Genomic DNA, 25,101 nt, shown 5'->3' on the forward strand with positions numbered 1-25,101 from the left:
ATCTTTCCCTGGCCGATCGTGATGTGAATCTCTGCTTGTAGTCTCGACTGCAGCCTGGGAGGCTTTCATCAACCCTCCTAATTCTTGACATCTCTCCCCCTGCACAATCCTGCCGCGCGGCGCCTTGACGTTTTGACTTCAATTGTCCCCTAGTTATGACGCTATGGCTTCGTCGCAAAACTATCCTCATTCCGACCGCTACCTCCCCTCTCAGTATCGTTCTGACAACCGACCCCTAATTGATCGCGTTGTAAACAACTGGCACCACTCGGAAGAAAACCGAAATTTGCATTACGACTCAGACTCGGACGAAGACGACGACAACGAACTTAGTCACTGCTGCGATCTCGACTCGGACGCCTCATTTATCAATCTCTGCCATGCTTTCTGCCTCAACCGCCGAGTCCGCCGTACCATGTTCCTCGCTATAATCGCCTTTCTCGCTCTCTTCTTCCTCTGTACCAAACTCTTCCTTCCTGCCTGGGACGAAAGACAAGCCCTAGTCGAAGGCCTCGAACACCCCAACTCTTTTGGAGAGCAGATGCCCAACAAGCTTAGCGATATCACCCAACTACACCAGTTGCCACACGAATATGTCCCAGGTGGCAAGTCCGACCCTGATGGAAAGAGACGTCTGATCTTTATTGGCGACATTCACGGCTGCAAGAACGAACTTCTTGACTTGCTCAAAACCGTCGCTTTCAACAAAGACTTGGACAAAATCATCGCTACCGGTGATGTTGTCGCAAAGGGCCCAGATTCACCCGGTGTCATCGATACATTGGTGTCTCTCGGTGCCTTATCTGTGCGTGGCAACCATGAAGACCGCATTCTGCTGGCCGCGAAGTCTCGCGCATCCACCGGCATGGATCTAGAAGCCAACATCGAATCATCTGATGACGTCTCAGCGACATCAAGGGGTGCTGGACTCAAAGGAGAAGCTCTGCTGGACTACCTCAAGCCACGCCACCTTAAGTTTATGCGTTCACTCCCTTTGATCATCCATATACCTGCTCTCACTCCTCCTAGGCACTTGGCTCTGGTGACCTCTGATCTGGACGCCTCTGGCAAGAAAAAGAAAAAGAAGGTCTTCCAGATTCTAAACGACATCAACGTTGTGCATGCAGGTCTCGTTCCTTCAGTCCCGCTCCTTCGCCAAGATCCATTCTCCGTCATGAACATGCGAAGTATGTCCCCAACCAACCATGTACCCAGCGAAAACCGCAAGAGAGGTATCCCATGGGAGCGTGTCTGGGGCTGGTACAACGACCGGATCGCACGCACTCGTTCGCCATTCATGACCTGGCTCTTCGGTCAAGCCACCGAGTCAACAGAAGCAAGCGAGTGGTGGAGATCTTGGAATGGCTTATACAACAGCAAAGACGATGACGAGGAAGCACAAACTAAAGTCAAGCATCCTCCACCTTCTGTTGTCGTCTACGGACATGATAGTCCTCGCGGCTTGAATCTCAAGAAGTGGAGCAAAGGTCTCGACAGTGGGTGCGTGAATGGCAACAAGCTTACCGCCATGGTATTGAACGCCTGGGGGCAAGCAGAAATTGTCAGTGTGGATTGCAAGCATCGTAAATAAGTGGCTTGTCAGCTATTATAATCATTGGCGTTTTGAGAGGAGCATGGGCTGGGCATTAATACATATAGACAGCATTGGGATGGCGTTTTGAACGATTTAGAGAATTCGTTGTACATCGAGAAGGGTAAGAGAAGCATACTATAATACTGTGGTCGAGATACCTATACACATCATCATCATCATCATCATCATCATCATCATCATCATCTTCTGTACCCATACCCTGTGTATCTTGAAATGCCGCAAGATTATCCCTTTGTGGTTGCTCGCCGGTTTTCGCGCGAGACCATGTACTCTTGTCGAGGGTCTGACCCTGTCTCTATCTTGAAATGTCGACAACGACATGCACGTTTATTCTCTGCCTTTCAAAATCAGTTATGGCGTATTACGTTCCGATTACTGTACTCTTACATGCTTTCGACAATCATTAATCAAGCTTAAGTGGTTGTTCAACCAAGTCACCACGAACTTCAGACGCTCTTGCTTTCATGTAGCAATCCCAAGGCACATGTCGACTCATCGTGCGAAACAATTCACTTCAAGTATTCCAACTATTCGCATATCAAAATCTTCAACTACTGCTTCTTCAAAAACTGTGCAACCTCCTTGGCCAAAATCTCATGCACATGCGAAGTCATATGCCCATTGTTAAACCACGCATACTCATCCAACGGCAAACATCCATAACTCTCCGGCGCCTCATTGATATATGGTTGATTGTAACTCGCACAATATCCCGTGACGTTCTTGATGTTGTATTTATCCGGGTGATCCAAGACATTGTTCAAGAAGGTGTTGACGTCAAAGGTGAAGGGATTGGCGGATGGATTGTTGGCGGCGAAGGTGTGCATGTGAGAGGTCAAGGAGGAGTCCCACCAGTTTATCATGGTGGTGTTGGGGGAGGGGGTGGCTTTGAGGACGTTTCCTGGTGTGCGGTCCAAGGGTGGTAGATTCATGAAGAGGAAATTGCGGTATCCGATATCATACACACTTTGGACCGATGCGAAAAGTGTGCTGATGAGTTGATCGTAGAAACTGGGAAAGTCGACGGCGTAGTTGGCACTATCGTTGATGTCGTTTATGCCAATCCAGAAAGCGACTAGTGTTCTTGAGGGATCGACAATTTTGCTGAGGGTGGGTTGGGCATAGGTGAGGAATTGCTGGACTTGTTCTTCTAGCATGACCGTGTAGTTGTGGTGACGAGGTGTGCTTTGGATGATGTAAGCATTGGACAGTATGTAAGGAAAGCAATACACTTACTACTTGGTCGAGATATCGGCGCCACCAAATGCAAAGTCCCAGAGTTGTGTCTTACATGACAGTGGTGATGTGAGGCCTGGCTTCAGCCCACAGTCCGTGAGATACTCAACCCAATTTGGACCTCCCTCAGCCGTCGCAGTCTGTCCGGATATGTTAGCCACGAAATCATCAGGCCTGGACAGCAGATTGACATACCTGATTTTGAACAATCTTGTTGTGCAACAACTCCTCTTCCGTAAATGGAAAGTTGAAGTAGTCGCCGATGAAGGTCGAGTTTTGTCGGCCAGCTGTGCCTTGTACATATGTGTACGAATCACCAAATGCTATTCTGCTAGCTATTAGTATTGATCATGGGTCATCCCATATTCAGGGTTCCTTACACATGCTTCGTGTCGTGCCAGTTGAACTTGGTCTTCTTTGGGGCTGCGGACACCCCCACTGACAAGGTCACAGATGCAAGAAGAAAGTGCTTGAAGACAGGCATGGCCGTTGGTACTCCTACAGATTGATCGAGCGGTGAGTGCAAGGTTCTTATACCTACCAGAATGGCTCCTGACCTCCCTCACGGCCGGCATGCTGAGGGGTCGACCAAGCGGGCGAACATCGAACCCATAGTGCCTGGGAGCAAGGTGTATTTCAACCAGCAAGGACTGGCGATTGGTGGAAGAAGAGGTCAATCCGGAATATCATGGTAGAATGATCGTCGGAGCTGCATACTCCCCACAATTGCCCCGGCCGGAGAAGGAAAGTGCGGAGGAGGTTATCAACTCCATGCGAAGGCCACGATGGAGGACTGGATGCTGCCACGATTCTGGTCAGCAGAAGCAACAGGCAGACTTTGTACTCAGCGTTTGATTTCAACTTTTTTTTGTATTGATTTTTGTCTGTTTTGTTTTGTGTTTCTTCACACCTCGGCTGCCCTTCTATACATCACAAAGAAGAAAAACCATGATCTCGATGCGCATGCCATATGCATTCTCTGCCAAAGCGCCACATGCAAAAAAAACCTCATTTGTAGACCCATGATGCCCATGCCATGCCGAGATGGAAGAATGGTTGAAAAGAAAAAAAAAGAAAATGAAATCAACATGAAAAACAAGGAAAACGCTCGGTGGTATCTTGTGAAAAACATGAAGATGTTCCTGTGCTCCCCTTTTTTGCTCCGCCGTGTGCGCACAACCATGTGGTGCACGCCCTTTTCGTTTATATTCATCTTTTTTGTGGCCTGTCAAACGCAAAGTAAATCCAGATATGTGAAACAGTGCTCTTCTCGATCATGCAGATGTTGGTGATGGCCTGCCCCGGGCGAAACATCAGCATTCCGAATAGCAAGCAGAATTTTGGACCAAGTATTCAATCGGATCGACTGCGAATGGCTCGTTCATTCATCCTCCCTTTCTGTCGGCTTCGTTGGCAGGCAGAGGTTCTCCGCCACTAGTCTTGGGCACGTGCGAGCCCTTGGATCCTGTGTTGGATTTGTTCTTCTTGTGTGTCTTTCTTGCCGGAGCCTGCTGCCAAGTGCTGGCCGAATTGCTCGTAGGAGCTTGATGCTTGCCTCCATCGTGACGACCAGAATTACCATTGTGAGTCTTTGTGGCAGCCTCTATATTCTTGCCGTTAGCAATCTGCACACTTTGTGCAAGCTTGTGGTGGGGTGCAATCTTGGAGGGTTCAGCTGCTCGGCCTGCCGTGGGCGATGGAGTGCGAATTTCGGCGACAGGCGAAAGAAGAGATCCCATCGAAGGATGGAGCGAGGCTGCTTGCATAGACTGGCTAAGGCTCGAAACAGAGGTGTGGTTTGTGTCTTGAGCTTGCGAAGCGGATGACATATGGTTGGAAAGTCCCTGAGGATCAGGAGCATTCTGCCTCCAAACTGGCGTCGGTACGTTCTGAGCTACATGCGCTGGCAACGAGGGCTCGGCCACATGACCATTCGAGCGACCCACAAGATGCCTTGGAGCTGCTTCACCCATGTCGTGCTGCTGGCCATTCGTATGAAACATGGATGCGTCCAATGACATCTGCTGGATTTGCTCCGTTGGGATCAGATCAGGAGAGGTGCCATTACTCTTCTGGACCAGTGGAGCTGAAGCTGCTGTCACAGAAGGCTGTCGTTGTTTCGTGCTGGCCATATTAGATCCGTTGACAATGACGGGCCCTTGGTTCTCGTTGAACTTGGGCTGGACTGGCATAGAACTAAGAGGCTGTTGAACAAAAGGCTGATTACCAGCGATGGGATGAGCGGATGCCGAGCTCGAGTGACGACGGCCACCAGCAAAAGGCGAAGGCGAACGAGATTGATGACGCAAACCATCAGAAATAGGAAGGGTGAGCTCGGGAGATATGCGTCTATCAGGCTGCGGAGCGATATCCCTTAGCTGTGGAACCTGTACCAGATTACCGCTCTGATACTGAGGGATAAGCTGAGGAGATTGGCCAACATAGTATCCGACATATTCCTTGGGCATGGCGGTTTCGCCAGAGAACGAGCCATTGGTTTGTCTGATTGAGCCATTTGGCTGTATCTGAGCAAATTGCTGCACGGAGCGTGGCATCATGTAAGGTGTGGCAATAGCTCCAGACACGTCGTAGCCTGGGTGCGCAAGGCCCTGAAGAGTCAAAGGATTTGGGAAAGAACGCCCGGGCTGCGACTGGGAACGCACTGAGGCGTTGGCTGTGCCTTCGGTGATAGAACCACGGTGTACCCCTCTTCTCAGAGCAGGAGCTGCGTTCTGCAGCGAAGGTGAAGAGGGACCGACAAGGGCATCTTCAGTATTCCTTGACTGAGACAAAGGTGACGGCGGAGGGTATCTGGCAGGATAATGGTAGAGATATCCAGGCAAAAGAGGCGGAGCCGCTGTAGGCGAGTTCTCGAACGTTCGCGGACTATGCGGGCTTTGAACGTTATTGGTGAATTGCCGCGCACGGGGAGAAGTACCAAGATCGACACCGCGAGCTTGTGCCTGTGCCTGAACTTGCTGTAGCTGAACCTGGGTCTGCTGTTGTTGCAAGAGCTGATTCCTCAAGGCCTCTTGTTGAGCTTGCAGGAATCGGTACTGCTTGTAGAGTTGATTGTGCAACTGATCAGTCGACATGGCCGTAGACGAAAAGTAGTCTGCAGGGTTAATCCCGACCGGCGGGCTCATGGCATACGGCATCCTAGGGTTGTATGCTGTCCCACTGGAGGATCTACGGCCGTTATTCCGTTGATTAGACGAATTGCGGTTGTTCCTCGTGCCATTCCCATTCCCTCGCCCTTGACTGTTTCCATTGTTGGGACGTCCAGATTGGGAAGCGCTTCTTGTTAGGATAGGTTTAGGCTTGGGCGGCGGTCGTTGGAATATCGGCTTCTCCTCGATTGGCCACTCAAACTGAGCACAGCACTCTTCGAGACCTGAGCCGTCCTTGAGCAGCTCGAACGCTCTTCGGATCTCCTTGTGTATGCCGCTGAAAGCATAATCGTCGGCAGAGTTTCCAAGGTTTCGTTGGGTGTTGAATGGTTCTTCCACACACAGGCTACTACGAGACTCCTTCTCTGTGTAATTCTTTGTGTCCCAACCCTTCTCTTTACGCGAGATCGGTCTTCCTTCCTTGACCGAGACGACATTTTCTTGGTAGTCGAAAACATAACCGTAGTGCCGGAAGAAGTAGAAAATAAGTTGTCCGAGGCTTTCGTGGTTGTCTTTACCAAACCCGCGTAGCTCTTCTAGATTGTCGGCGAATGATGAAATCTGGCCGTTGGCCTGGGTGGAGCGAGAGCTGGGTATCTTCTGGAGAGACGGCAGAATCGGAGGATCGCGGGTCTGTAAGAAGTTAAGAATCATGCATATCCATGTGTAGGAACTGATAGTGCCTCCAAAGGCTGGAACATGTTAGCGTTCATGCGTTTTTATATGTGTAGCAGAAGCACGCACCAGCATCGTTCAGTATCCTTCTTTTCGTCCAGTACTTGATGACCTTCGCAAGCGGCCGCACCCTTTCATCAATCTGAACGTATGTTTTTATCATGCGCGTATTCTCGAGAGCCAATGGGTTGTTGACATTCAAATCGCACGCCAGTTGCAATTCGGGATCCCAAATCTTGACGATTGGGACTTTCGCAGACGCTCGGCAAATGACCTTATCCATGCCGTCTACAAAAAGAGTGAGTATGAGTAAGCAGAAAGAGGAGGGCCAAGTAAGAACATACGTCTGTCTAGAACTGCAGCCAAGGTGTGCATGGACTCGAGCGCTTTCAGGGGTGTGGTTACACAAACATCAACTGCAAGAAAACATAAGCGCATGTCCAGGAAGTGTTGGGGAGAGTCCAAAGCAAGAAGACGCACCATCAGAGTCGTTCGAGCTGAGCAGATTGCCGGATGAACCAAAGACATTGACTCTGATCTCATTGCCTGGCCACTCTCCGTTCAAGATGTCCTCTAATTTCTGAACGAGTTTCCGCCTTCTTTCTTCGCTCTCATCTGTTGGCAATAACCGGTCGTAGAGTTCCCTCATGTCGCCACTCAGCTTAACATCCTGTTCTGCTTCAAGAGCCGCCTTGGGCTCTTCAGTTGGCGGTGGTAACGGCTCATTGCCACCGTCGAGGTAGGGAATTCGTCGCGTTCTGTACTCGGCGCCGCTCTCGAATTTACAGATTCCTTGCGCTGGCTTTGGTACAGCGGGAGTACCGACGGCCCCAGAGGCCGACGAATGAGGGGAGCTGTGGCCTATCGTCTTGCTGGGTGAAGGCGATCGGGAATGGAAGCGAAGATCTCGTGGATGTTGATGCGGCGTAGAGGGGACGGAGTTGGATTGTTGAGAATTTGTCGAGCGTCTCTGGTGGAAAGAAGCAGCTGCCATGTTTGGGGTATGACTGGACGTCATGTAGATGTTCCAACGGGGTTGGTCTTGCAGGTAATCCTCATGCTCGAACGCCGGGGAGACTTGATCACTAGACCGCGGGGGTGGTGCTGGCTCAGCGACAGCGACCAGGGATCGAGTGACGACGGAGCAGATGAGCCGAGGAGGGATCGTCGGGCTGATTGCGAGGATAGTCGGAAGTGTCGAAGCTGCGTGAATGGTCTGGTCGACAGCGGCGCTTGTGGCACACTCGGTCCAATGTCCTTCCTTTCCCTTTGTCTCTTTCAAACACGGGCTTCTGCAGGCGCGACTTTTGAGAAGTGAGAAAACAAGAGCAAATGAGAACAGGCGTCCAGAGGATGGATGGATAAGCAGAGCAAACCAGGAAGTGGCGGCCGAGGCGGGCGTTGTGAATGGGGAAGGAGAAGATGGGTAAAGTGTTTCCTTGTCTTTGCTTTGTGTGCTTCTAGACGAGGGAATGATGGAGAAGACGTCGGGATTGTTTCGTATGCGACCCCTGCTTTCCGGTGGCCGGTTCCTGGCAGCAATCAACCAGCTATTACAACACAACTGATGTGATGTCTTGGTCCAGTCTTTTATTAGGAAGGAGGCACTTGTTCACTTCTTTGCTCCTGCTCTATTCATTCAAGTCCCTGAAACCGCATCATCATCAGAGCCGCGCTTGGACCTCTGCTATACTTGTCCATCCACAACCTCGCATAAATCAATGAATCGAACATGTACTATGACCTTGTCCCGATTTCTTTTTTTCTAACGAACGGCAATCTTTTCCGATCCTTTTTCTCCTTCTTTCCCGAATATCTCATAGCCACGCGCATTTCCATGCGTCTCCCGTCGCTTAGCAGCAGGTGGGAAGCAAGGCTGAACGACCGAGGCCGCCATCCAATTCTTGCAATCATGTAAGACAAAGAACATGGAGGCTAACATACAGCTGAAAACACCGGAAACCCGTGTTTCGATATTGCTCGGCCTATCATATCTCCCATCACACCCGTCTGCACAGTACGGTGCTACTGTAATATGTGATCTCAGAACACGCGCTTGTCGACACTTGTGGATAAATTCCATGCAGACGTCTACTACCATCAACATCTAGATTCTACACAGAGCTTGAAGCCCCTCCTTTGTCTTGGAGTTATACTCCTTAACTAAGCCTGCAATTTGCTTGAACTCCGGCACCGAAGCGTCTCCCATGCACTCGTACAGCCAGGACTCGCTAGTGGTCACAACAGCGCCCTCAGCTCTCAATCTCGCCAAAGCGATGGGAACCTCCTCCTTATTGCAGCTACTGACCCCGTCGGCAATGATGTAAACCTTATGACCTTCTTTGAGCAGGTCAAGCGTTGTCTGTGTGACGCAAATATGGCTCTCGATGCCGACGATGATGACCTCTCTTGCCTCACCACCAAGCTTCTTGAAAGCATCGCGGATCTCTGGCACAAACATCGAGAAGGCGCTCTTGTCGACGTGAGCGTGTGTCTTGATACCGTCTGGGCTATCGAGGCCAAGCTCGCTGCATGTCTCTCCAAGTTTGGCTCGGAGTTGGGTTGTTGCGAATACGGGAATGTCGAGGATCCGGCAGGCTTTGAGTAGCTTCTGTGTCGTGGTGATTACACGCCCATATTCGTGAATAGCTGAGCGAAATTTCTCTTGAAGATCACAAATGCTATCAACAGTATCAGCGGATAGAACGTTGAATAGGGCACAAGGCCCAACCACCCGAATGGTCTTACAAGAGGGCTGGCTTTACTGTATGCACGTCAGTCAAAGTACAACGTCATAATCGAGTGGGATATGGGATACCTACCTAATCTTCGAGTGGCAGCCATGTTGGAATTCCAGTTTCTCCAATATAGTATCAATATGTTGTTTGAACACTGACGAGTGACACAGTTGGTCTTTGAAGTTCTATTCGCTGTCGGGAGATTGATGACCTCCTCGTGGTTTCCCTTTGACCCGGCCTCCCCACATTCAAGCCGAAGCCGCTCCTGCACATTGAACGTTTGAATTGCGGGAGGCTTCTGGTCCCTGTGAAACGTACAGTATAAAGTCAACCTGAAACATGCAATTGAAATTAGAACGATTGTACCAGGATTGCGCTGAAGGTAGAGAAAGGAAATGGCCAGTGTTGCATTGATAGAAAGTTGATTGAAAGAGCCTTGTTCAAAGTCAAGACCAGCAGCAGTAATAAGCATAGGCTCTCAGGTATCTCTCAGGTCGTGACGGTTATGAAAACCGCATGATAATAACTCAAGTGCCTTCCTCCATGTGCACTCGCACGTCACGCCATCTCTACTTCTGCATCATGAGCTGAACAAACTCGTTGTCTGTACATCTGCGTTAGCACAGTCCGCGTGGCAGGTGATTTGTTGTAAACTCACAGTCGATTCTGCCATCGCCATCCTGGTCGGCCTCTCTGATCATCTCATCAACCTCGTCGTCGGTCAACTTCTCGCCAATCGAGGTCATGACATGGCGAAGCTCGGCGGCCGAGATAAAACCGTTGTTGTCGCGATCAAAGACCTTGAAGGCCTCTCTGATCTCTTCCTCGGAGTCGGTGTCCTTCATCTTGCGGGCCATCATGGTCAAGAATTCTGCAGAGAACAGACCGTTAGCTTCCTAAGTCGTGCAATGGCGGTCTTAGGGTCGACTAACCAGGGAAGTCAATGGTTCCGTTGTTGTCGGCATCCACCTCGTTGATCATGTCCTGAAGCTCCGACTCGCTAGGGTTTTGGCCGAGAGAGCGCATGACGGTGCCCAACTCCTTGGTGGTGATCTGACCTGCGCGACATGGTTAATATGGGCTGACTTTACACGGCTGTGATCGGGGTTCTGAGGTGGGAGGATCTAGACGGAGCTCGGAAGGAAGGAGGGATCAGACTGCATACCATCGCCATCCTTGTCCTGTTATTGAGTTAGCACTACTGTGACAGCTATAGGAGTTGGGCGCGCAGATGAGCAGGCCTCGTTGCGGAGGCTGGTATGGATGGACCGAGGACTTACAAAGAGAGAAAAGGCTTCCTTGAATTCAGAGACTTGCTCTTCGGTAAGCGAGTCGGCCTGCGAACAGAGTCAGCAAGTGCAATGGCGGTAGAGGGCAGCAGCAACAGCTTCAACAGGCGCCTCCTGACGATGGCGGGGCTGCGTGGCTGACAAGGGGTTGAGATACCATTTTTGCGGTATTCGGTGTGAAGAGGAATGTGTCGGTAGGTGGTTTGAAGGGCGAATGATGTTTCGAAGTGGTATGCGACCAGGCCAAGAAGTGAAGAAGAGGTGGTTCGCGGAGAGAAGAGAGATTCCAGGTCCAGAATGCTTGAGATTCAGGGTCGTTTCGGCTGAGCTCGTCCACCACGTCAGCCTTGAAGCACCCTGCCCTCCCCACTCAAGGTGCAAGCATCCACTTGTACTCTAATGCCACCGTAACACAACAACCTGTTTCCACCTGTGTTGCTGCCGCCGTCTCGACTTCCATGTTGATCCGACTCTTTCCATAAACGCGCATCATGTGGCGCGACAGAACAAACCTGTACTTGACCCCAACCTGACTATTCATCACCAGCGCGAGCTGACCGTCTCCCTCTGTAGCTTTATCTCCTATCGCCAATCATATTCACATCATCCTACCACCAAAAAGTCGCGAATTGCTGGAGGCTTCGGAGACAATGGCGAATCCGAGGAGACTCGCGGACTCATGTCTGCCGGTGCTTTCGACGACGGAGATGCAGTAATTGAGATGGATCGCCTACCGCCGCGCTGGCTGGACGTGCAGGACCAAGTCACCGAATGGTTAGACAACATCACAAAACAAATGAAAAAGCTGGACCAATTGCTCCAGAAACACGTGCTACCAGGATTCGACGATGAGCAGGTCAAGAGAAGGGAAGAGCGTGAGATCGAGGCCATGACCCAAGAGATCACTAGAGGCTTTCAAACCTGTCAACGAGCAATCCGTCGCATTGACAATATGGTCAAAGAATCGCAACAAACTGGAAGCCTGAGTAGAGGAGAGGAGACAATGGCTCAGAATCTCAAGGTCTCCCTGGCCACAAGAGTGGGAGACAGCAGTGCACTGTTTCGTAAGAAGCAGTCTGCATATCTGAAGAGTACGTTCTATCAACTGACTTTAGAAGACGTGATGAGCATGACTGACATCGACCACAGAACTACGTGCACTCGGTGGCATGAATTCACCCCTAGACCGTGCTGCGTCACCTGTCCAGAACCCATACACCGATCCCTCCCTCATGGACTCTGAGATCGATCGCAGCTCAGCACAAACAACTCTCCTACAGACCAAGCAAAAACAGCGCTCTACTGGTTTACACGATTCGACCATTGCTCAACGGGAGCGCGAGATCGAAGACATTGCGCAAGGCATCATCGATCTGTCCAACATATTCCAGGAATTACAGACCATGGTCATCGATCAAGGAAGCATGCTGGACCGCATTGATTACAACGTCGAGAACATGGCTGTCGAAGTCAAACAAGCGGAGAAGGAGTTGAAAGTCGCTACTGGATACCAGAAGAAATCGACCAAGCGAAAGATCATCTTATTGCTGGTGCTCATCGTTGCCGGCATGTTTATTCTGCTGATGATCAAACCTAAAAGCCGAAGCAGTCCGGCCGTTACCCCTGCACCCGCGCCTGTTACTCCGACAGAACCAGAGCCAGCTATAAGACCCCCTGGACGTTTACGACGAAATGTGGTCTGGGACGAGCTCATAGGTACTAGGAAAGACTGGAGAAGGCGGAAGCGAACAACCATCGGATTAAAGGACCTTTAATAATTAGTAATGCTATACATTTCATAGCAATCCTGCTTTTATTGCATGTTCGTCATCTGAAGCCTCCTTGATAGCTTCAAACATTTTTCCGGAAGTCATCAGCGTTCTGGACGCATTGCCTCGCCATCTCCGTCTGCTCGTCGGTCTGGCAGATCAGGACCTTGTGCTTGGATCCGCTCTTCGAGATATCCACCACTTCCTTGTCTTCGGGCTTCTTGTTCTTTTCCTCGTCAAGCTCGAAGCCGACACAGGCCAGCTGCTTAACCACGCGAGCGCGTAGTTGACTTCCCTTCTCACCAATACCACCAGCAAATACTAGAGCATCGAGCTTGCCACCCATCTTGACGTAGTATCCACCCACGAAATTCAAAATCTTGTCGACAAACAGATTGAAGGCGAGTTGGCAGTTCTTGTCACCTTCCTCTGCCTTTGAGCTGATCACGCCAAAGTCAGTCGTGCCGGCGATAGCGTTCCATCCACTCTTCTTGTTCAAGATTTCCTCAGCCTCGGTGATGTGCAGATCCTTAGTGCTGCTGCGGCTAGGCTTTCCAGCGCTGTGCGTAAAGTGGAAGATCAGACTGGGGTCGACAGAACCTGATCGGGTCGCACCTGGAAGACCGGCCAAAGGTGTCAGACCCATGGTGGTGTCGAAGGACTTGCCGTCAACAATGGAGCATGCAGAAGCACCACTGCCCAGGTGCAGAGCAATGATGTTCAGTGAATCGACGGGCTTGTTCAAAGATTCGGCCACGGATCTGGCAATGAATGCATATGAGAGACCGTGGAAACCATACTTGCGAAGCTTGTTGAGCTTCGCTCTCTCTTGGTCGATGGGGTATGTTCGGATATGCTCTGGAATCTGAAAGGCACAATAATTAGACTTTGTTCATGCCTTGCTATGAGGCTGAACTTACAGTTGAGTGGAATGCAGAATCGAAGAAGGCGATGTTGGTTGCCTTTGGTAGTTGCTCGTGAACAGCTTTGACGATAGTCAAGGCACCTGCGTTATGGCTGTATCGCTAGTCAGTCTTGTGGATCAGGTTTCAAAAGAAAATGATTCTTACAGAGGTGCCAGATCAGAAAGCTCTTCGATGTGGTGGTAAGTCTCTTTGTCAATTCTTGTAGGTTTGTCGAAGTCTCCTCCGTGGACAACTCTGTGGCATGCAAATTCAATATCTTCCTTGTTCTTAAGGTCCGGCAAGTCGTCATCATTTAGAAGGTGTTCGAGGATGTACTTGAATGCGTCCTCTTGAGAACTAACACCTTCGATCTCCTTGCCCTTGATCTTGTGGTCTCCACGTTTATAGGTAAGAGTCGAAGGAGGGGCAGTCAGTCCATCGATAGACACTTCGGCAAGCTGAGAGGGCTCAGCGTCCTTGGAGCTTCCTCTGAAAACAGAGACCTTGACGGAAGATGAGCCAGCATTGATTGAGAGGATGAGTTTGGCCATCTTGTCGTGATGATTTCTTCTGAGGTGCAAATGTGGGTGCTCGGAAAGTGTTTTTGAGTGAGCATCTCAACTGTTTTCGAGCTCACTGTCGCTGCATGATAGTATGACGCAACTTCGGGAGTCGGATGATTTTCCGCGCTATCCGGAGTTTGTTGCGTCTAGACTTGCCTTGCTTCAATTTTTGAGTGCACTTTTTGCGACCTCAAGTCCTTTCTTCCTGAGTAGTCCTAGCCTCGACATTTTACAAATGATACTGAGCAGTGTGGAAATCAGGCAAGAGCTAGCCGTGACGCATTTTCACGAATATTGACTCCATCTCAAAGACTCCAGTTAAGGGCATCAACTACATGCAATATCACGAGAGAGGCCATTTCTAGCGCCAGTAAGATACAGATGCGTAACATGATGACAGCCGGAAGTCCACTGCTTGAACATCGAGCTAGCAACTCAAGACGGACGAGATGTGGTATTCCAATATCCAATTATGACTGCGCTGAGCACACCACAACCAAAGAAGCCAGCGTAATTGCTGGATGAGCATCGACTCTAATACGTGACCGCTGCACGAACAACATGTTTACGTTTGCTCAAATAGTCAACACGGACAGGCAGGGATCTATCAGCGGACCTTCGCACTAGATTCTTCATGTCACTTCGACAGAGTCAGGCCTCAACTCAGATCTCGAATTTGCGTAGGTGACGTCTGCAGCTAAAACAGCTGACAGTTGCGTTCTGTCTTCGTTTCAGACAGTTTCGAGATCTGGACCTGGTCTGAGCGATCGTTCCGAATTGCTGTTCACACACGTCATGCTTGATGCATTCGATACATGCGTCCAGCACACCTCGAGGTGGAGGAAACAACAAAGGTAGAAAATACTCCCTTGTGGAGTCCACAGCAATGGTGAAATATACACTCGGCGAGAGGGTACCTGCCTTAGTTTGACACGATGGCACGGTTGCAGATGATAGTTTCAGCTTAGTGGTGATCATTATGTTCCTTTATGAAGTGTGCTTTCGGCTGCAGAGCTCGGTATCACAACCATGGCGTTTACGGCTGGGAAGCGGCTCGTCAAAATTGACAAGGTTAGATACGTTGGCTTATTGGGCTTGATAGGCCAAGCCCGTCAATATTTTCAGAGACCCAAGGGCAGGGGGTTAAGAGCAGATGTTGCGGGGATTTAAGGTTGGAAGCTAGCGCAGGCGAGGGGTTCTAGGAGAGGGTAGAAGCATGAAGCAAAAGAACAAGACTGAAGAGAAGAGTTGGCTAATAGCTGTCAAACGATGACTTGCACGTCTATACCGACTTAGCCTGAAGGTCAATTAAGCAGAAGCATATACGATACGAGGGCGAGATTAGATGCGACATGGATAAGAGATGAGGCACTGGCGCAACACGTCGAATCAAGTTTAATGAGGCTGGACTAACAAAAGTTAGTGCCTTCGCGTCTTCTGGGGTCGGCCGCGTGCTCGTCTCGGACTCGAGACGGCATGAATCTCGCATGTCGCAGATGTCATTCATGGATGATGGAAGTGGAAGAAGTGCAGGCAGATAGAAGAACGTTTGTCAGTTGCGCAGGCGATGCAGAAGCGAAGAAAGGGTCTGCTGCAGCAACACAGCGAGTTGGACAACGGGTTTACTGGCGTTGGCCGGGCTGCCACGAGGGTCGTTGGTGCGGAGAGGGAACATGAAGTAAAGAGTGAAAGCTACAGTGGTTAGGCCTGCCTCGATGCGCGCCACAAGTTAGCCCCCTCTCCATTCGATCCCACGAACGACGTGCTGGTTGCGCCGTGTCTTGCGACGAACATCTTCTTTCCGTCTGCTCTCCAAGCTCCTTCCTTCTTCCCATTCTCAGCTTCTCCTGCTGCGCCACCATCCTCCTTGATTCTTACCTCGAGCGCATAAGCGCAGAGACGACACTCGCTCTGGAGCAGGAGCACATTTACACCCACACTTACACTACCATTAATACCACTATCGCTGTCGGCCTCGCCTTATAGACATCGCATACCAAGTCGCCCATCATGTTGCGGCCAGCGACTCCGCTCTCGATTCTGTTCTTCATCGCCTTTGTCCTGTTGCTGCTGAGCACACTTTCGACGCCCATTATTCAGGCCATCCCTTTGGCTCAATTCGATGGTGTCGACTTTGGAGTCTTTGGTTATTGCCAGAATGGAAAATGTAGTGGCATGAGAGTAGGATACGACACAGGTACGCCGAGCCCAGCCAACTGCGCCAACTGCTCTCTCTAACTCGACTTGTAGACAAACTCTTCTCAGCCGCCGACAACAATGAGTTCTCATTGCCCTCGAGCACGCGAGCCTCGCTTTCGTCCATCCTCATCGTCCACCCTGTCGCGGCCCTCTTGACGCTCATTTGCTTCGCATTGGCAGTCGCTGCTCACTTCCACTCGCCTGCTCACTCTCCTCGCTACCTCCTGGCTCTGCTCATTCTGACATTCCCCACCCTGCTGGTCGCCCTTTTGGCCTTCCTGGTCGACATTCTTCTTTTCGTTCCACACATGCAGTGGGGAGGATGGATCGTCCTAGCAGCCACCATCCTCATCATCGCTTCAGGCGTTGTCACCTGCGCCATGCGAAGAACCCTGGTGTCAAGAAAGGCACGCAAGAAGCGTATCGCCGAGAACGCCGAGATGAATGGTGCCAACTATTACAACAACCTGCAGAACGAGCGTTTGATGGCCGACGAATTGCCCAGAGCGGACAGCCCTCCTCCCATGAACGGCTCTTTCGACAACTCCAAGGGTCCTCAATTCGCTTCCTTCGAGACCAAGAGTAACGAAAGAAGAAGTGACGACCGCGCCCCACTTAATCCCAGAGCACCATCTCTTACTAGTAATGGTACAGCTCCCAGCGCACGCCCTATGGAGGATGAGCTTCCCCCTATGCCCGTTCAACCCTCGGACCCTTACAACATGCAGCACACCACCAACCCTCCCATGTTGATGCATCAAACTTCTAACGGTACTCTTGAATCTCAAAACTCCAACCGCATGGGACCTCCTCCTCCTGGCTACGGCCGTGGTAGAGGCGGCGGCTATCCACCTCGCGGCGGCTACGGTCCCCCTCCTAGAGGCGGGTTCGCTCCCCGTGGCTCTTATGGTCCTGGTCCCAGAGGTGGTTACGGTCCTGGCAGAGGCGGTCCTCAGGGTATGAGAGGTCCTCCTCCTCCTGGCTGGAACGGTCCGCAAGGCAGAGGAATGGGTCCTGGTCCCGGTCCTGGCCCAATAGCTGGTCCGATAATGGGCCGTGGCCAGCGTGGTCCTCCTCCTGGTTATAGTAACGATCCCCTGCCTCCCCCTGGTGTTGGTCCCTTCCCTCGTAGAAATGGCTCTCCTGAGGATCCTGTCAATGGTGAAATCATCGGTCAAGCTATCGAGATGGATGAGAGAACTGGAAGCCCTGCAATCAACTCGCCTATTCGCTACGGTGACCACGAAATGCCTGGAATGGTTGGTGTAGCCCAACCGCTGCCCCGCCCGCGCCGAGACATCACTCCCGTCAACCAAAGACAGCCAAGTGGAGGTGAACCCGTCACTCCTTCAAGCATCTACTCTGAATCGTAAGTCGGTTGAAACGATTTGACAGATCTGGTCTAACATCACTCGCAGTACATATGTTCAACCAAGAGTAGGCTGGGACGCACCTCCTCTTCCGAGGCACGTCCCTGCACCAATGAACAACATGCAATCTGCCCCTCCGCTCTCGCCTGTCCAAGCATCGCCAACATCACGTCGCAATCGTGCTGGCTCTGAGTCGTACTATGAAGACGTTGATCCTCGCTTTGCTGCCGACGAACCGTCTGTGGTTGGTGTGCCAACAAGTTTGACCCCTGGACCTCCGATCCCAACTGTGCGCCACCCTTCGCCTGATCACCTGCGTGTTGGCCAGGATCACGATGGACCGTCGTTGGAGAGGGATAGCTCGTACGAGAACATGGCCGAGGGCGCACTTTCTCCTGCCATGTCTGACACCAGCAACTTCACTTCGGTAAGTCAGCGTGGTGTGAACCCCAACTGGCGTCCACCTCCGGGCTACGGCCCCGGTCCTGGTCCGGTCCCTGGTCCATCTCAACAGCGCAGGAACGAACGAAATGATATGATCCTTGGGCAAAATCCAGACTTCATGTTGCCTGGCATGCGCGGTCCATCACGGGGTGGACGCGGCAGGGGAATGCCCCGTCCCAACAACCCGAACGGACTCACACCCCCTGGTCGTTACCCGAGCGAGATGTAAGGCTTTTGCTGCCGAATAATGTTTTATGTACTTTTACCTTTCTGAACGACGGGGCTGGCCTTTTATTCGATTCTAGACGTACACCTCTTTTTTTCGGGTCGGGTGTTTTTGATGGATTGAAGACGAAGAGGTATTTTCGAGACAATAGTGAATGGTTAGCCATCCTGCTTTATTACCTTGCGGACATGATTTGGTGTCCGCTAATGATAACAAAAAGTACAATGCATCTGCGACGAACATGACGAATGGATGACTGGACATGTAGGGTCGGTGAACTGCAACATTACTTTGATAACATAGATCTCAATCAAGACGACTTTGAAGTAATCCATTAGAATATGTGCACTTTCGACCATGTCCTGTGAAAGGGACGTCCCCAGCAACCGTAAAGAGCAAAGTTGCGAGGCTGGGTCATCATGTTGTTCATCGTGTTCACGCTTCTTCAAACAAACATAGGGACGAAGAAAACAGGTCAGTTTCGGAACAGTTCATACGACTTTGTCTGGTAAAGGGCCATGCAGACACCATTTATCGTTTCTCCCTCTTTGTCTTCTCGTTGTGGACAGCCAGATGAAGTTTTGTCATTTTCTTCATATCGTGTTCCCTCCCGGCAGAGGGCAAGGGCTACCATGAACCAGTAAGAAGAATCCCATCATTTTTTTTTTGTGCAAAAAGAAAAATTCATTGCCCTAATGCCGGATAAAAAGTAAGGGAAACTCCTCTGAATTCGATAGCCATAGCCCCCCCCCAATCAACAACTAGCAAAGCCAACAAGGGCGCCTTTTTGGTTTTTTTACTCATTGATCAACTCCGTCCTCGTTTCTTCGAAGGGCGTAGTCATCGTTTAGGCGGATGCGGCGGTGGGGCCACGGGCGCCCTTGGGGGTGCCGGTGCGGAATCCGTTGCTGAACTTGCGGTTGACGAGCTTCAATGAGCGCATGCGGCCGGTACCGGTGGTCTTTCTTCTCTTGGCCTTCTCGCCCCAGTTGACTGTATCGCTTTATGTTAGAATGGGTGTTCTCGGAATGGAAGAAGTATGTAGATTCGAGGTGTGCGGGGGGTGGGGTGTTGATAGGTGTCGCAGAGATGTCGATTCATGTTTCGTTGTAGGCCTTCAAGGCATTGGCGGAGGTGTAGTGATCGGAGGAGAGGTATGTATTGGGTCGGAACGTACACTTTCTGATGCTAGCGCTGGGGTAGCCGCAGTTGGAGCAGGTGTGCTTCTGGACGTGGAGAGAGCGAGAGCCTGTATATTGATCGTTCCGTCAGCATTTCTGTGGATCCGAGAGATTGGTGGTCGCCGTCGTTCGGTCGTCGTGGGAGAGAAAGAGTTGCATACCGCAGCGTCTGCACAGAACGTGCGTCTTGTTGTGGCGCTTGCCGAAAGATCCAGTACCCTTGGCTGCGCGCAATCGTTAGTATCCAGGTCTGTATCGCTCGACAGAATATACGGGCGGCGACTAACTCATTTTGAAGTATCGACTGTGCGGCTGGCTGTGAGAGGGTCGGTCGTTGGTCGCTGGTCGTCTCGAACAAATTCAGAGGTGCGAATTCTGACAGCCTGCCACGGTGCGAGGCCGCTAGGCGGCTTGGCAAGTGCGACGGCATTTGCCGCTCGGCTCGACCATCGCTCTTTCCTGTCGACCATTCACTTTGTGAACATCGATATATTCATGATGTCGCTCCCGATTAATTGAATAGTTTTTCACGTCGAGCCAGCGTCGTCCTTCATTCGCCTTTTCAGAGCTTGCCTCTTACAAGTGATTCAACAATGCCACCTAGCAGGCGCGATGAACCTTCCGATAGGTAACACTGCTTTGCCTTCCGCCTTTACATATAACTCAGAGATCTGGAAGCATCGACTTCTCGATATGATAACTTTTATATTGCTTAGGTATATTTCAATCCATCATGATATTGCGTCCATGAACATCGTAAAGCGTCATCATCACCTCGTGCATCCAACCCAAACCTGCCTCCTCAAGTCTTACAGATCTCATACATGAACTCTCGGAAGTCACTCTTTGTCGCATCCTCGACATCGTGTTCGAGCTCCTTGCGATACTTCTCGACATACTCACGCTTCACACGGGTCAGGTGTGCGGGCTCCCAGTGCACTCGCATCAATCTCGAGATAAGCAACTCGTAACGCAGCTCTTCCTCGCGATTGTGAGAACCAATGTCATCGATGGCGTGGCGAAGGAGCAAAGCGTCTCTGGCTGGGCGGTTGATGGCTCCATTGAGAATATGGCAGATCACTTCTCCCTATTTGATTAGTTAGCATGATTACTTGCAAAGAAGGTGAGATAGCAGGAAAGAGCTGGAGAAAGGCAGCCTGTCCACTTACCACGAGGTTATTACTCTTCCTCAAAGCCTCCCTCGCAAAATTGACCCCATATCTACGCTCATATGCTTTCAACACCTCTCGCAAATGCGCATCGCTCCTTCTGACGACAATCTCCAGCATAGTGCTCTCACCACCTTCTTTGGCTGTCAGACATCTGTTCAAGACCTCAACATCCTTGTCAACATATTGTCTTGGATGAACTTCACTTTCTTCCTGACGTCTGGCCTCGAGGACAATGAGCACAGCTGTTCGGAATTTGTCTGGCTTCAGCTCCTTCTCCATACATCTGGTCAAGTCATCATTATAGCGCTTGTCCTTGAAGGAATCCTTGATCTGTCTGATCTCCGCATTACTACGACCCATCAGACTCTCAATCAACAGCTCGCGACGAGTGTTGTGAGACTGATGCCAGAAGTTTGCCCAATAGCCTTCGCTTTCGTATTTGCCGAGTGCGCAGACGTACACAGCTTTGCCGAAATTGCCCGAGAGTTTCATCTTCATGTGTTTGGCGATGTTGATACCCCGTCCCTGAACCTTGACGTGTTTCTTGTACTCCTTGCGAAGTTCGAGGATTTGGTCATGCGTGAGGTAGGGCAGAATCTTGCAAATCGTGTCGACGTCGATTTTGTGGTGCGAGATTGCCTCATTCAGTGCTAGGGCGTCTTTCTCGGCATCGTACAGTCGTGCTCGCTTCTTCGAATCCTTTGGATGAGACTCGGAGCCAGAACCAACAAAATCGACCTTGCCAGTGCTGCTTCTGGATCGTCTTTGATGCTTGCTGCTTGACGAGGGGCCGGGAGAGAGCGAAGACAGTCTGTCAAGGTCGGTGTCTGAAGATAAATGCATGGGTGCTATCATGGGAGATACTGATTGATAGGTGCCACGATATGCCTCAAGCAAAGGACTCGGGGGTGGAAGATTTCCAGATATGTCCGGTCTATTGCCGCTGACAGACAATCTATCCATACGAACATTCAGCCCGAGGTTGGTCTGCTTGGAGATACCAGGGGTCACGTCGACAGTCTGGGGTCTGACGCTAGATTTCTGAAGCTGCTTTCCACTTGCGCCATGAGGTTGAGTGATGTAGTCATGATGTCCAGCGGGTTGATCGGTCCTAGACTGAGAGTAGGCATACGACTGAGACTGACCCGATGAGGGCTTGGAAGTTGAGTGTGTCTCCTGGGCAGGATAATGATACGAGGTCGAGGTATAGCCTGCCGGAGAAGGTGCACGCTGGCTGCTCACACTACCAGAATGACCCCTTCTCACTTCGGGCAGGGGTAGAGTACCGTACGCCAAGTCGGTGTCACTGTCGTGTGCATCCCTAGACGCAACAGCATACCCAGGCCGTTCATGCGGTGGAAAGTCCTTGTAGTCGCCCATGTCAATCTCCTGTGGTACAGAAGGATAAGGCAGTTGTCCCACTGAGGGGTAAGGTAAAGGCTGTCCCTCGGTACGCGAGCCTCCAGGTTTGATGGTATACTCCTCGTCAAAATCACCCGGCATTGAGGGCATCGCAGGCATGGCTACTACAGGTGAGACGTGACGTGGTACCGAAGCAGGGGTATTGGCGTAAACATATTCTGCAGGCCTCTGAGGCGTAATGTTATGAGTCTTCCTCACAGCGCTATGAGAACGTGAGCGATCACGCCTCGAATGTGATTTGGACCTTGACCGCGACGAGCGGTGGTCTTCAGGCCGCAGAGACATGGTTGCTCTCAAGAACTTTCCACAATCCTAAATTTGACTTGCGGAATACTTCATATGTTGTGGAATCCAGAGCCACAGAAACACAAACAGAGAAAAATCGGCATCAAGTCGATGTTGTTTCGTGGTCCCTTTGTCTTACATGATTTGTTGGGCGAGGTAGGTGATGCGGGGAGCGGTGAAGGATCGCAAGCGCCTTGGGCTTTCGCTTGCGAGATTGACTAGTTGGTTGCACAGATATAGGGACCACACGAATAGTAGAACTAGTTCAGGTCAACGAAGAAATCAAGTAAGGTAAGTGTGTGAATCATGAATTAGTGTATTATTGTACAAAGTAATTATTTCTCCCCATCCATCCCAGTCGTGATCATGAAAGGACGTGAAAAGAAAATAGCAAAGCAGTAATGAGAACATGCAAGCATGCTCATGGGTATCCCAAGGCAGTCTGGCTGCCGATAATCAAGGAATCATCGAAACCATATTCGAGGGTTCAGTGCGAGCGTCGAGACAAAGCAAAGAACAGGTTGTTGTGCGATGCGAGCTTAGACGGTCTCTGCAGTCTGTCCGTTGGTGGCAACACCGTTGTTGGAGTTGGGGTGAACATTGGGACCAGGAGCGCCGACCTTGTCCTTAACAGCAGGGTCCTTCTCATCGTAATCATGGATGTAGAGACCAAGACGGGCAGGGTCGATACCACGGTGACCCCAGATAAGAAGAGCACCAAAGACAGGCTTGGCGAGGAGATCAAGGATGCCGTAGAAGACAGCCTCAGAATCGGGAGAGATAATGTTGCCGCCCTCACAGATACCCCAGGCGACAGGGTAAAGAATCCAGAGGAATGTGGTGAGCGAACCGCACAAGGTGAAAGCCTTGCCAACATCACGGCCGAGGACATTGGCGTGCCGACGACCTTCCCAGACGAGGACCCAGACAACATAGGCGAGTGCGGCGCAACCGAAGACGAAGTAACCCCACTTGTAGGAGCTGCGAACAAGAGCGCCAACGAGACCGGTAACGATCATGACCTCATCGACAAGGATGATGAAGAGGATAGTAGGCCAAGGCATGGCAGCGGTCAACATCAAGTCGAGAAGCAAGAGAGGAGTAGTGATGAACCAGTCGATGTAGCGGACGTAGAAGATCTCACGGTTGATACCACGAACTTCAGGGTCGTTTCTCTGGAATTCGACGTCGATGGGGGTCCAGCCGAGGTTGGAGGCCATAGAGAAGTACGCGATAGCAGCGACCATAGTGATGGCAGCAGTGATGTAGTGGAAGACACGGTGCTGGCGAGGCTTGGTGACACCGAGACCCAGGAAGACAAATGTGGCCATGGTCATGACTGCACAGACAGCCCAGTACCAGTCGGAACCGCGGACGGTGATGGCAATGTCGGAAGACTTTCCATTGACCATGTTGGCTGCAAACAATGTCAGCGCGAGCGCAGAGGCAGAGGATTCTCACAGCAACTTACGGTTGACATTGAGCGCGTCGTTTCTCTTCTGGAGGAAATCCATCTTGAGTGGTGGTGAGGATTAGATATGGAAGCAATGAAATCGCCTGCGATGAAGATGTGTTGATGGAAGATGAAGAACAATCGGGAGGGTGGGTGGTTTATAAAAAGTGTTGGAATGCGGAAGATTCGGCAGGTATCACTTCGTTCATCGTCATGACGAGATCTGGGAAACAACTGCCCTTCACTTCGATCGACCCTTCCCCGTCACTCACAACACGAACGAACCACCACCCACCAAAGTGATCTACGGGTAGTCGCACAGGCCCAACGCTCCGTCGAGAAAACCACTATCGCACTGCAGGATGCCGCCTAGCACAAATTCTCTACCAGCCATTGAGCTCCTGTAGCGCCCGACAGCTCCGAGGAATTCATCACAGCACACGAGTGTAGAGACGCCATTGATTCAAAAACTACGTAAAAGGGACTGCTGGTATTGATGTCATCAATTGTCCTGGGGTTCGGCGTCAACCGTCCTAGTCTTTCACCGGCGCCACAGGCCAACAAGAAGTCCAAGCCCTTTCCGTAGGTCGATCGACAAAGCTTGATTGAACTTCGAGATCTGTTTTCTGCCATCATCACAAATCAGGGTTGCTCGGCATCGACATCAGAATCAGCCATTTGCATCTTATCTCGAGTTTAAGCTTTGCAAAATGAAAACATGACGTATCTCTCCAATCTGCATCTCCGTTTGAGAGCAGGACTTGGACCCCGGACGAATGGTGTGGTGTCAGGCCAACGGCACCTGTATGCAAATTGCAAAGGCGTGGTTCGATTTGGCGGCTGGAAGGGCATGACATATACATGACATGAATCAACCCCTGGTCACAAGCAGTACGTACCTTGTCAATAATCGATTCCTCGTGTGAAGAATTAGTCTTCGATTATTCAATTAACAATTTGTTTGCAATACGATGCAAATTCGTCGCGCATGAAACCGGAATTTTGTACTTGTATTGGCTGTTGATCGCCCACTGTACGGCCGTCGATTCATCGAAGAGCCGAAGATGCCGACGAGGTTGGGTGGATCGTGGAGTGACGAGGTCGGTACAAATTGCCAATTGTCACATGTGCCACCCATCACAAGGATTCACCGCATCGTGACCAGAGCGTGATTTTTGGATCTGTACACCCTCATGAGGCGGCATCCTACGGAAGTAGAGCTGATTCACTTGATTTCGACTCTGCTCAGTGGTGGAACGTGTGGGACCGTGGTGAGTCTCGCGACAACGACTATCCAGCTGGATATTCAAGGGTCGTAGAAGTCTACATCAATGCGAAAAGGTATTACAGAAGTCTATTCGTGAAGAAAATCTAGGGGTCTTCGTGCAA

At 50.9% G+C, this 25,101-nt stretch overlaps 12 protein-coding genes across 12 annotated transcripts; 3 read left to right on the forward strand and 9 right to left on the reverse strand.

Annotated features, from left to right (window-relative positions):
- Positions 1-400: 400 nt before the first annotated feature.
- Positions 401-1,715, forward strand: M438DRAFT_341106 (Metallo-dependent phosphatase). Its single transcript, XM_029904430.1, has one exon. It carries the CDS (start codon positions 416-418, stop codon positions 1,589-1,591), a length of 1,176 nt encoding a protein of 391 aa, XP_029765509.1. The 5' UTR covers positions 401-415; the 3' UTR covers positions 1,592-1,715.
- Positions 1,716-2,112: 397 nt separating this feature from the next.
- Positions 2,113-3,424, reverse strand: M438DRAFT_308601 (lysophospholipase A). The gene is made up of 4 exons (XM_029902354.1): positions 3,232-3,424; positions 3,047-3,179; positions 2,852-2,991; positions 2,113-2,800 (listed from the first exon to the last, which is right to left on the reverse strand). The coding sequence occupies exons 1-4, from the start codon at positions 3,333-3,335 to the stop codon at positions 2,167-2,169; spliced, it is 1,011 nt and encodes a 336-aa protein (XP_029765510.1). The 5' UTR covers positions 3,336-3,424; the 3' UTR covers positions 2,113-2,166.
- Positions 3,425-3,691: 267 nt separating this feature from the next.
- On the reverse strand, positions 3,692-4,150 carry M438DRAFT_4396 (uncharacterized protein). Its single transcript, XM_029910109.1, has one exon. It carries the CDS (start codon positions 4,062-4,064, stop codon positions 3,756-3,758), a length of 309 nt encoding a protein of 102 aa, XP_029765511.1. The 5' UTR covers positions 4,065-4,150; the 3' UTR covers positions 3,692-3,755.
- Positions 4,151-7,810, reverse strand: M438DRAFT_4395 (uncharacterized protein). Its single transcript, XM_029910108.1, has 4 exons — positions 7,177-7,810; positions 7,041-7,112; positions 6,766-6,984; positions 4,151-6,713 (listed from the first exon to the last, which is right to left on the reverse strand). The coding sequence occupies exons 1-4, from the start codon at positions 7,712-7,714 to the stop codon at positions 4,237-4,239; spliced, it is 3,306 nt and encodes a 1,101-aa protein (XP_029765512.1). The 5' UTR covers positions 7,715-7,810; the 3' UTR covers positions 4,151-4,236.
- An 853-nt stretch (positions 7,811-8,663) lies between these two features.
- Positions 8,664-9,830, reverse strand: M438DRAFT_308607 (Isochorismatase hydrolase). The gene is made up of 3 exons (XM_029902355.1): positions 9,519-9,830; positions 9,445-9,460; positions 8,664-9,377 (listed from the first exon to the last, which is right to left on the reverse strand). Exons 1-3 carry the CDS (start codon positions 9,538-9,540, stop codon positions 8,804-8,806), a joined length of 612 nt encoding a protein of 203 aa, XP_029765513.1. The 5' UTR covers positions 9,541-9,830; the 3' UTR covers positions 8,664-8,803.
- A 77-nt stretch (positions 9,831-9,907) lies between these two features.
- M438DRAFT_341109 (EF-hand protein) lies at positions 9,908-10,953 on the reverse strand. The gene is made up of 6 exons (XM_029904431.1): positions 10,881-10,953; positions 10,715-10,771; positions 10,600-10,615; positions 10,367-10,492; positions 10,093-10,305; positions 9,908-10,038 (listed from the first exon to the last, which is right to left on the reverse strand). The coding sequence occupies exons 1-6, from the start codon at positions 10,881-10,883 to the stop codon at positions 10,004-10,006; spliced, it is 450 nt and encodes a 149-aa protein (XP_029765514.1). The 5' UTR covers positions 10,884-10,953; the 3' UTR covers positions 9,908-10,003.
- A 261-nt stretch (positions 10,954-11,214) lies between these two features.
- On the forward strand, positions 11,215-12,474 carry M438DRAFT_258541 (t-SNARE; the record flags this gene model as incomplete). The annotated part of the gene is made up of 3 exons (XM_029899742.1): positions 11,215-11,237; positions 11,297-11,814; positions 11,873-12,474. Coding segments are annotated over 3 exons (1,143 nt in total), but the record flags the coding sequence as incomplete, so codon positions are not given.
- M438DRAFT_341112 (acetate kinase) lies at positions 12,472-13,989 on the reverse strand. Its single transcript, XM_029904432.1, has 3 exons — positions 13,563-13,989; positions 13,413-13,509; positions 12,472-13,357 (listed from the first exon to the last, which is right to left on the reverse strand). Exons 1-3 carry the CDS (start codon positions 13,946-13,948, stop codon positions 12,575-12,577), a joined length of 1,266 nt encoding a protein of 421 aa, XP_029765516.1. The 5' UTR covers positions 13,949-13,989; the 3' UTR covers positions 12,472-12,574.
- Positions 13,990-15,970: 1,981 nt separating this feature from the next.
- Positions 15,971-18,202, forward strand: M438DRAFT_330338 (pali-domain-containing protein; the record flags this gene model as incomplete). Its single annotated transcript, XM_029903307.1, has 3 exons — positions 15,971-16,157; positions 16,211-17,528; positions 17,578-18,202. 3 exons carry the CDS (start codon positions 15,971-15,973, stop codon positions 18,200-18,202), a joined length of 2,130 nt encoding a protein of 709 aa, XP_029765517.1.
- Positions 18,203-18,890: 688 nt separating this feature from the next.
- On the reverse strand, positions 18,891-19,725 carry M438DRAFT_286567 (60S ribosomal protein L37). Its single transcript, XM_029901590.1, has 4 exons — positions 19,668-19,725; positions 19,542-19,604; positions 19,377-19,448; positions 18,891-19,192 (listed from the first exon to the last, which is right to left on the reverse strand). Exons 1-4 carry the CDS (start codon positions 19,669-19,671, stop codon positions 19,047-19,049), a joined length of 285 nt encoding a protein of 94 aa, XP_029765518.1. The 5' UTR covers positions 19,672-19,725; the 3' UTR covers positions 18,891-19,046.
- Positions 19,726-20,073: 348 nt separating this feature from the next.
- Positions 20,074-22,392, reverse strand: M438DRAFT_308624 (Annexin). Its single transcript, XM_029902356.1, has 2 exons — positions 20,550-22,392; positions 20,074-20,467 (listed from the first exon to the last, which is right to left on the reverse strand). The coding sequence occupies exons 1-2, from the start codon at positions 22,257-22,259 to the stop codon at positions 20,183-20,185; spliced, it is 1,995 nt and encodes a 664-aa protein (XP_029765519.1). The 5' UTR covers positions 22,260-22,392; the 3' UTR covers positions 20,074-20,182.
- A 406-nt stretch (positions 22,393-22,798) lies between these two features.
- On the reverse strand, positions 22,799-23,773 carry M438DRAFT_350757 (family A G protein-coupled receptor-like protein; the record flags this gene model as incomplete). The annotated part of the gene is made up of 2 exons (XM_029906670.1): positions 22,799-23,676; positions 23,731-23,773. 2 exons carry the CDS (start codon positions 23,771-23,773, stop codon positions 22,799-22,801), a joined length of 921 nt encoding a protein of 306 aa, XP_029765520.1.
- Between the last annotated feature and the right edge of the window lie 1,328 nt (positions 23,774-25,101).

Source organism: Aureobasidium pullulans (assembly GCF_000721785.1).
Source record: "Aureobasidium pullulans EXF-150 unplaced genomic scaffold scaffold_1, whole genome shotgun sequence".
NCBI classification, from domain to species: domain Eukaryota; kingdom Fungi; phylum Ascomycota; class Dothideomycetes; order Dothideales; family Saccotheciaceae; genus Aureobasidium; species Aureobasidium pullulans.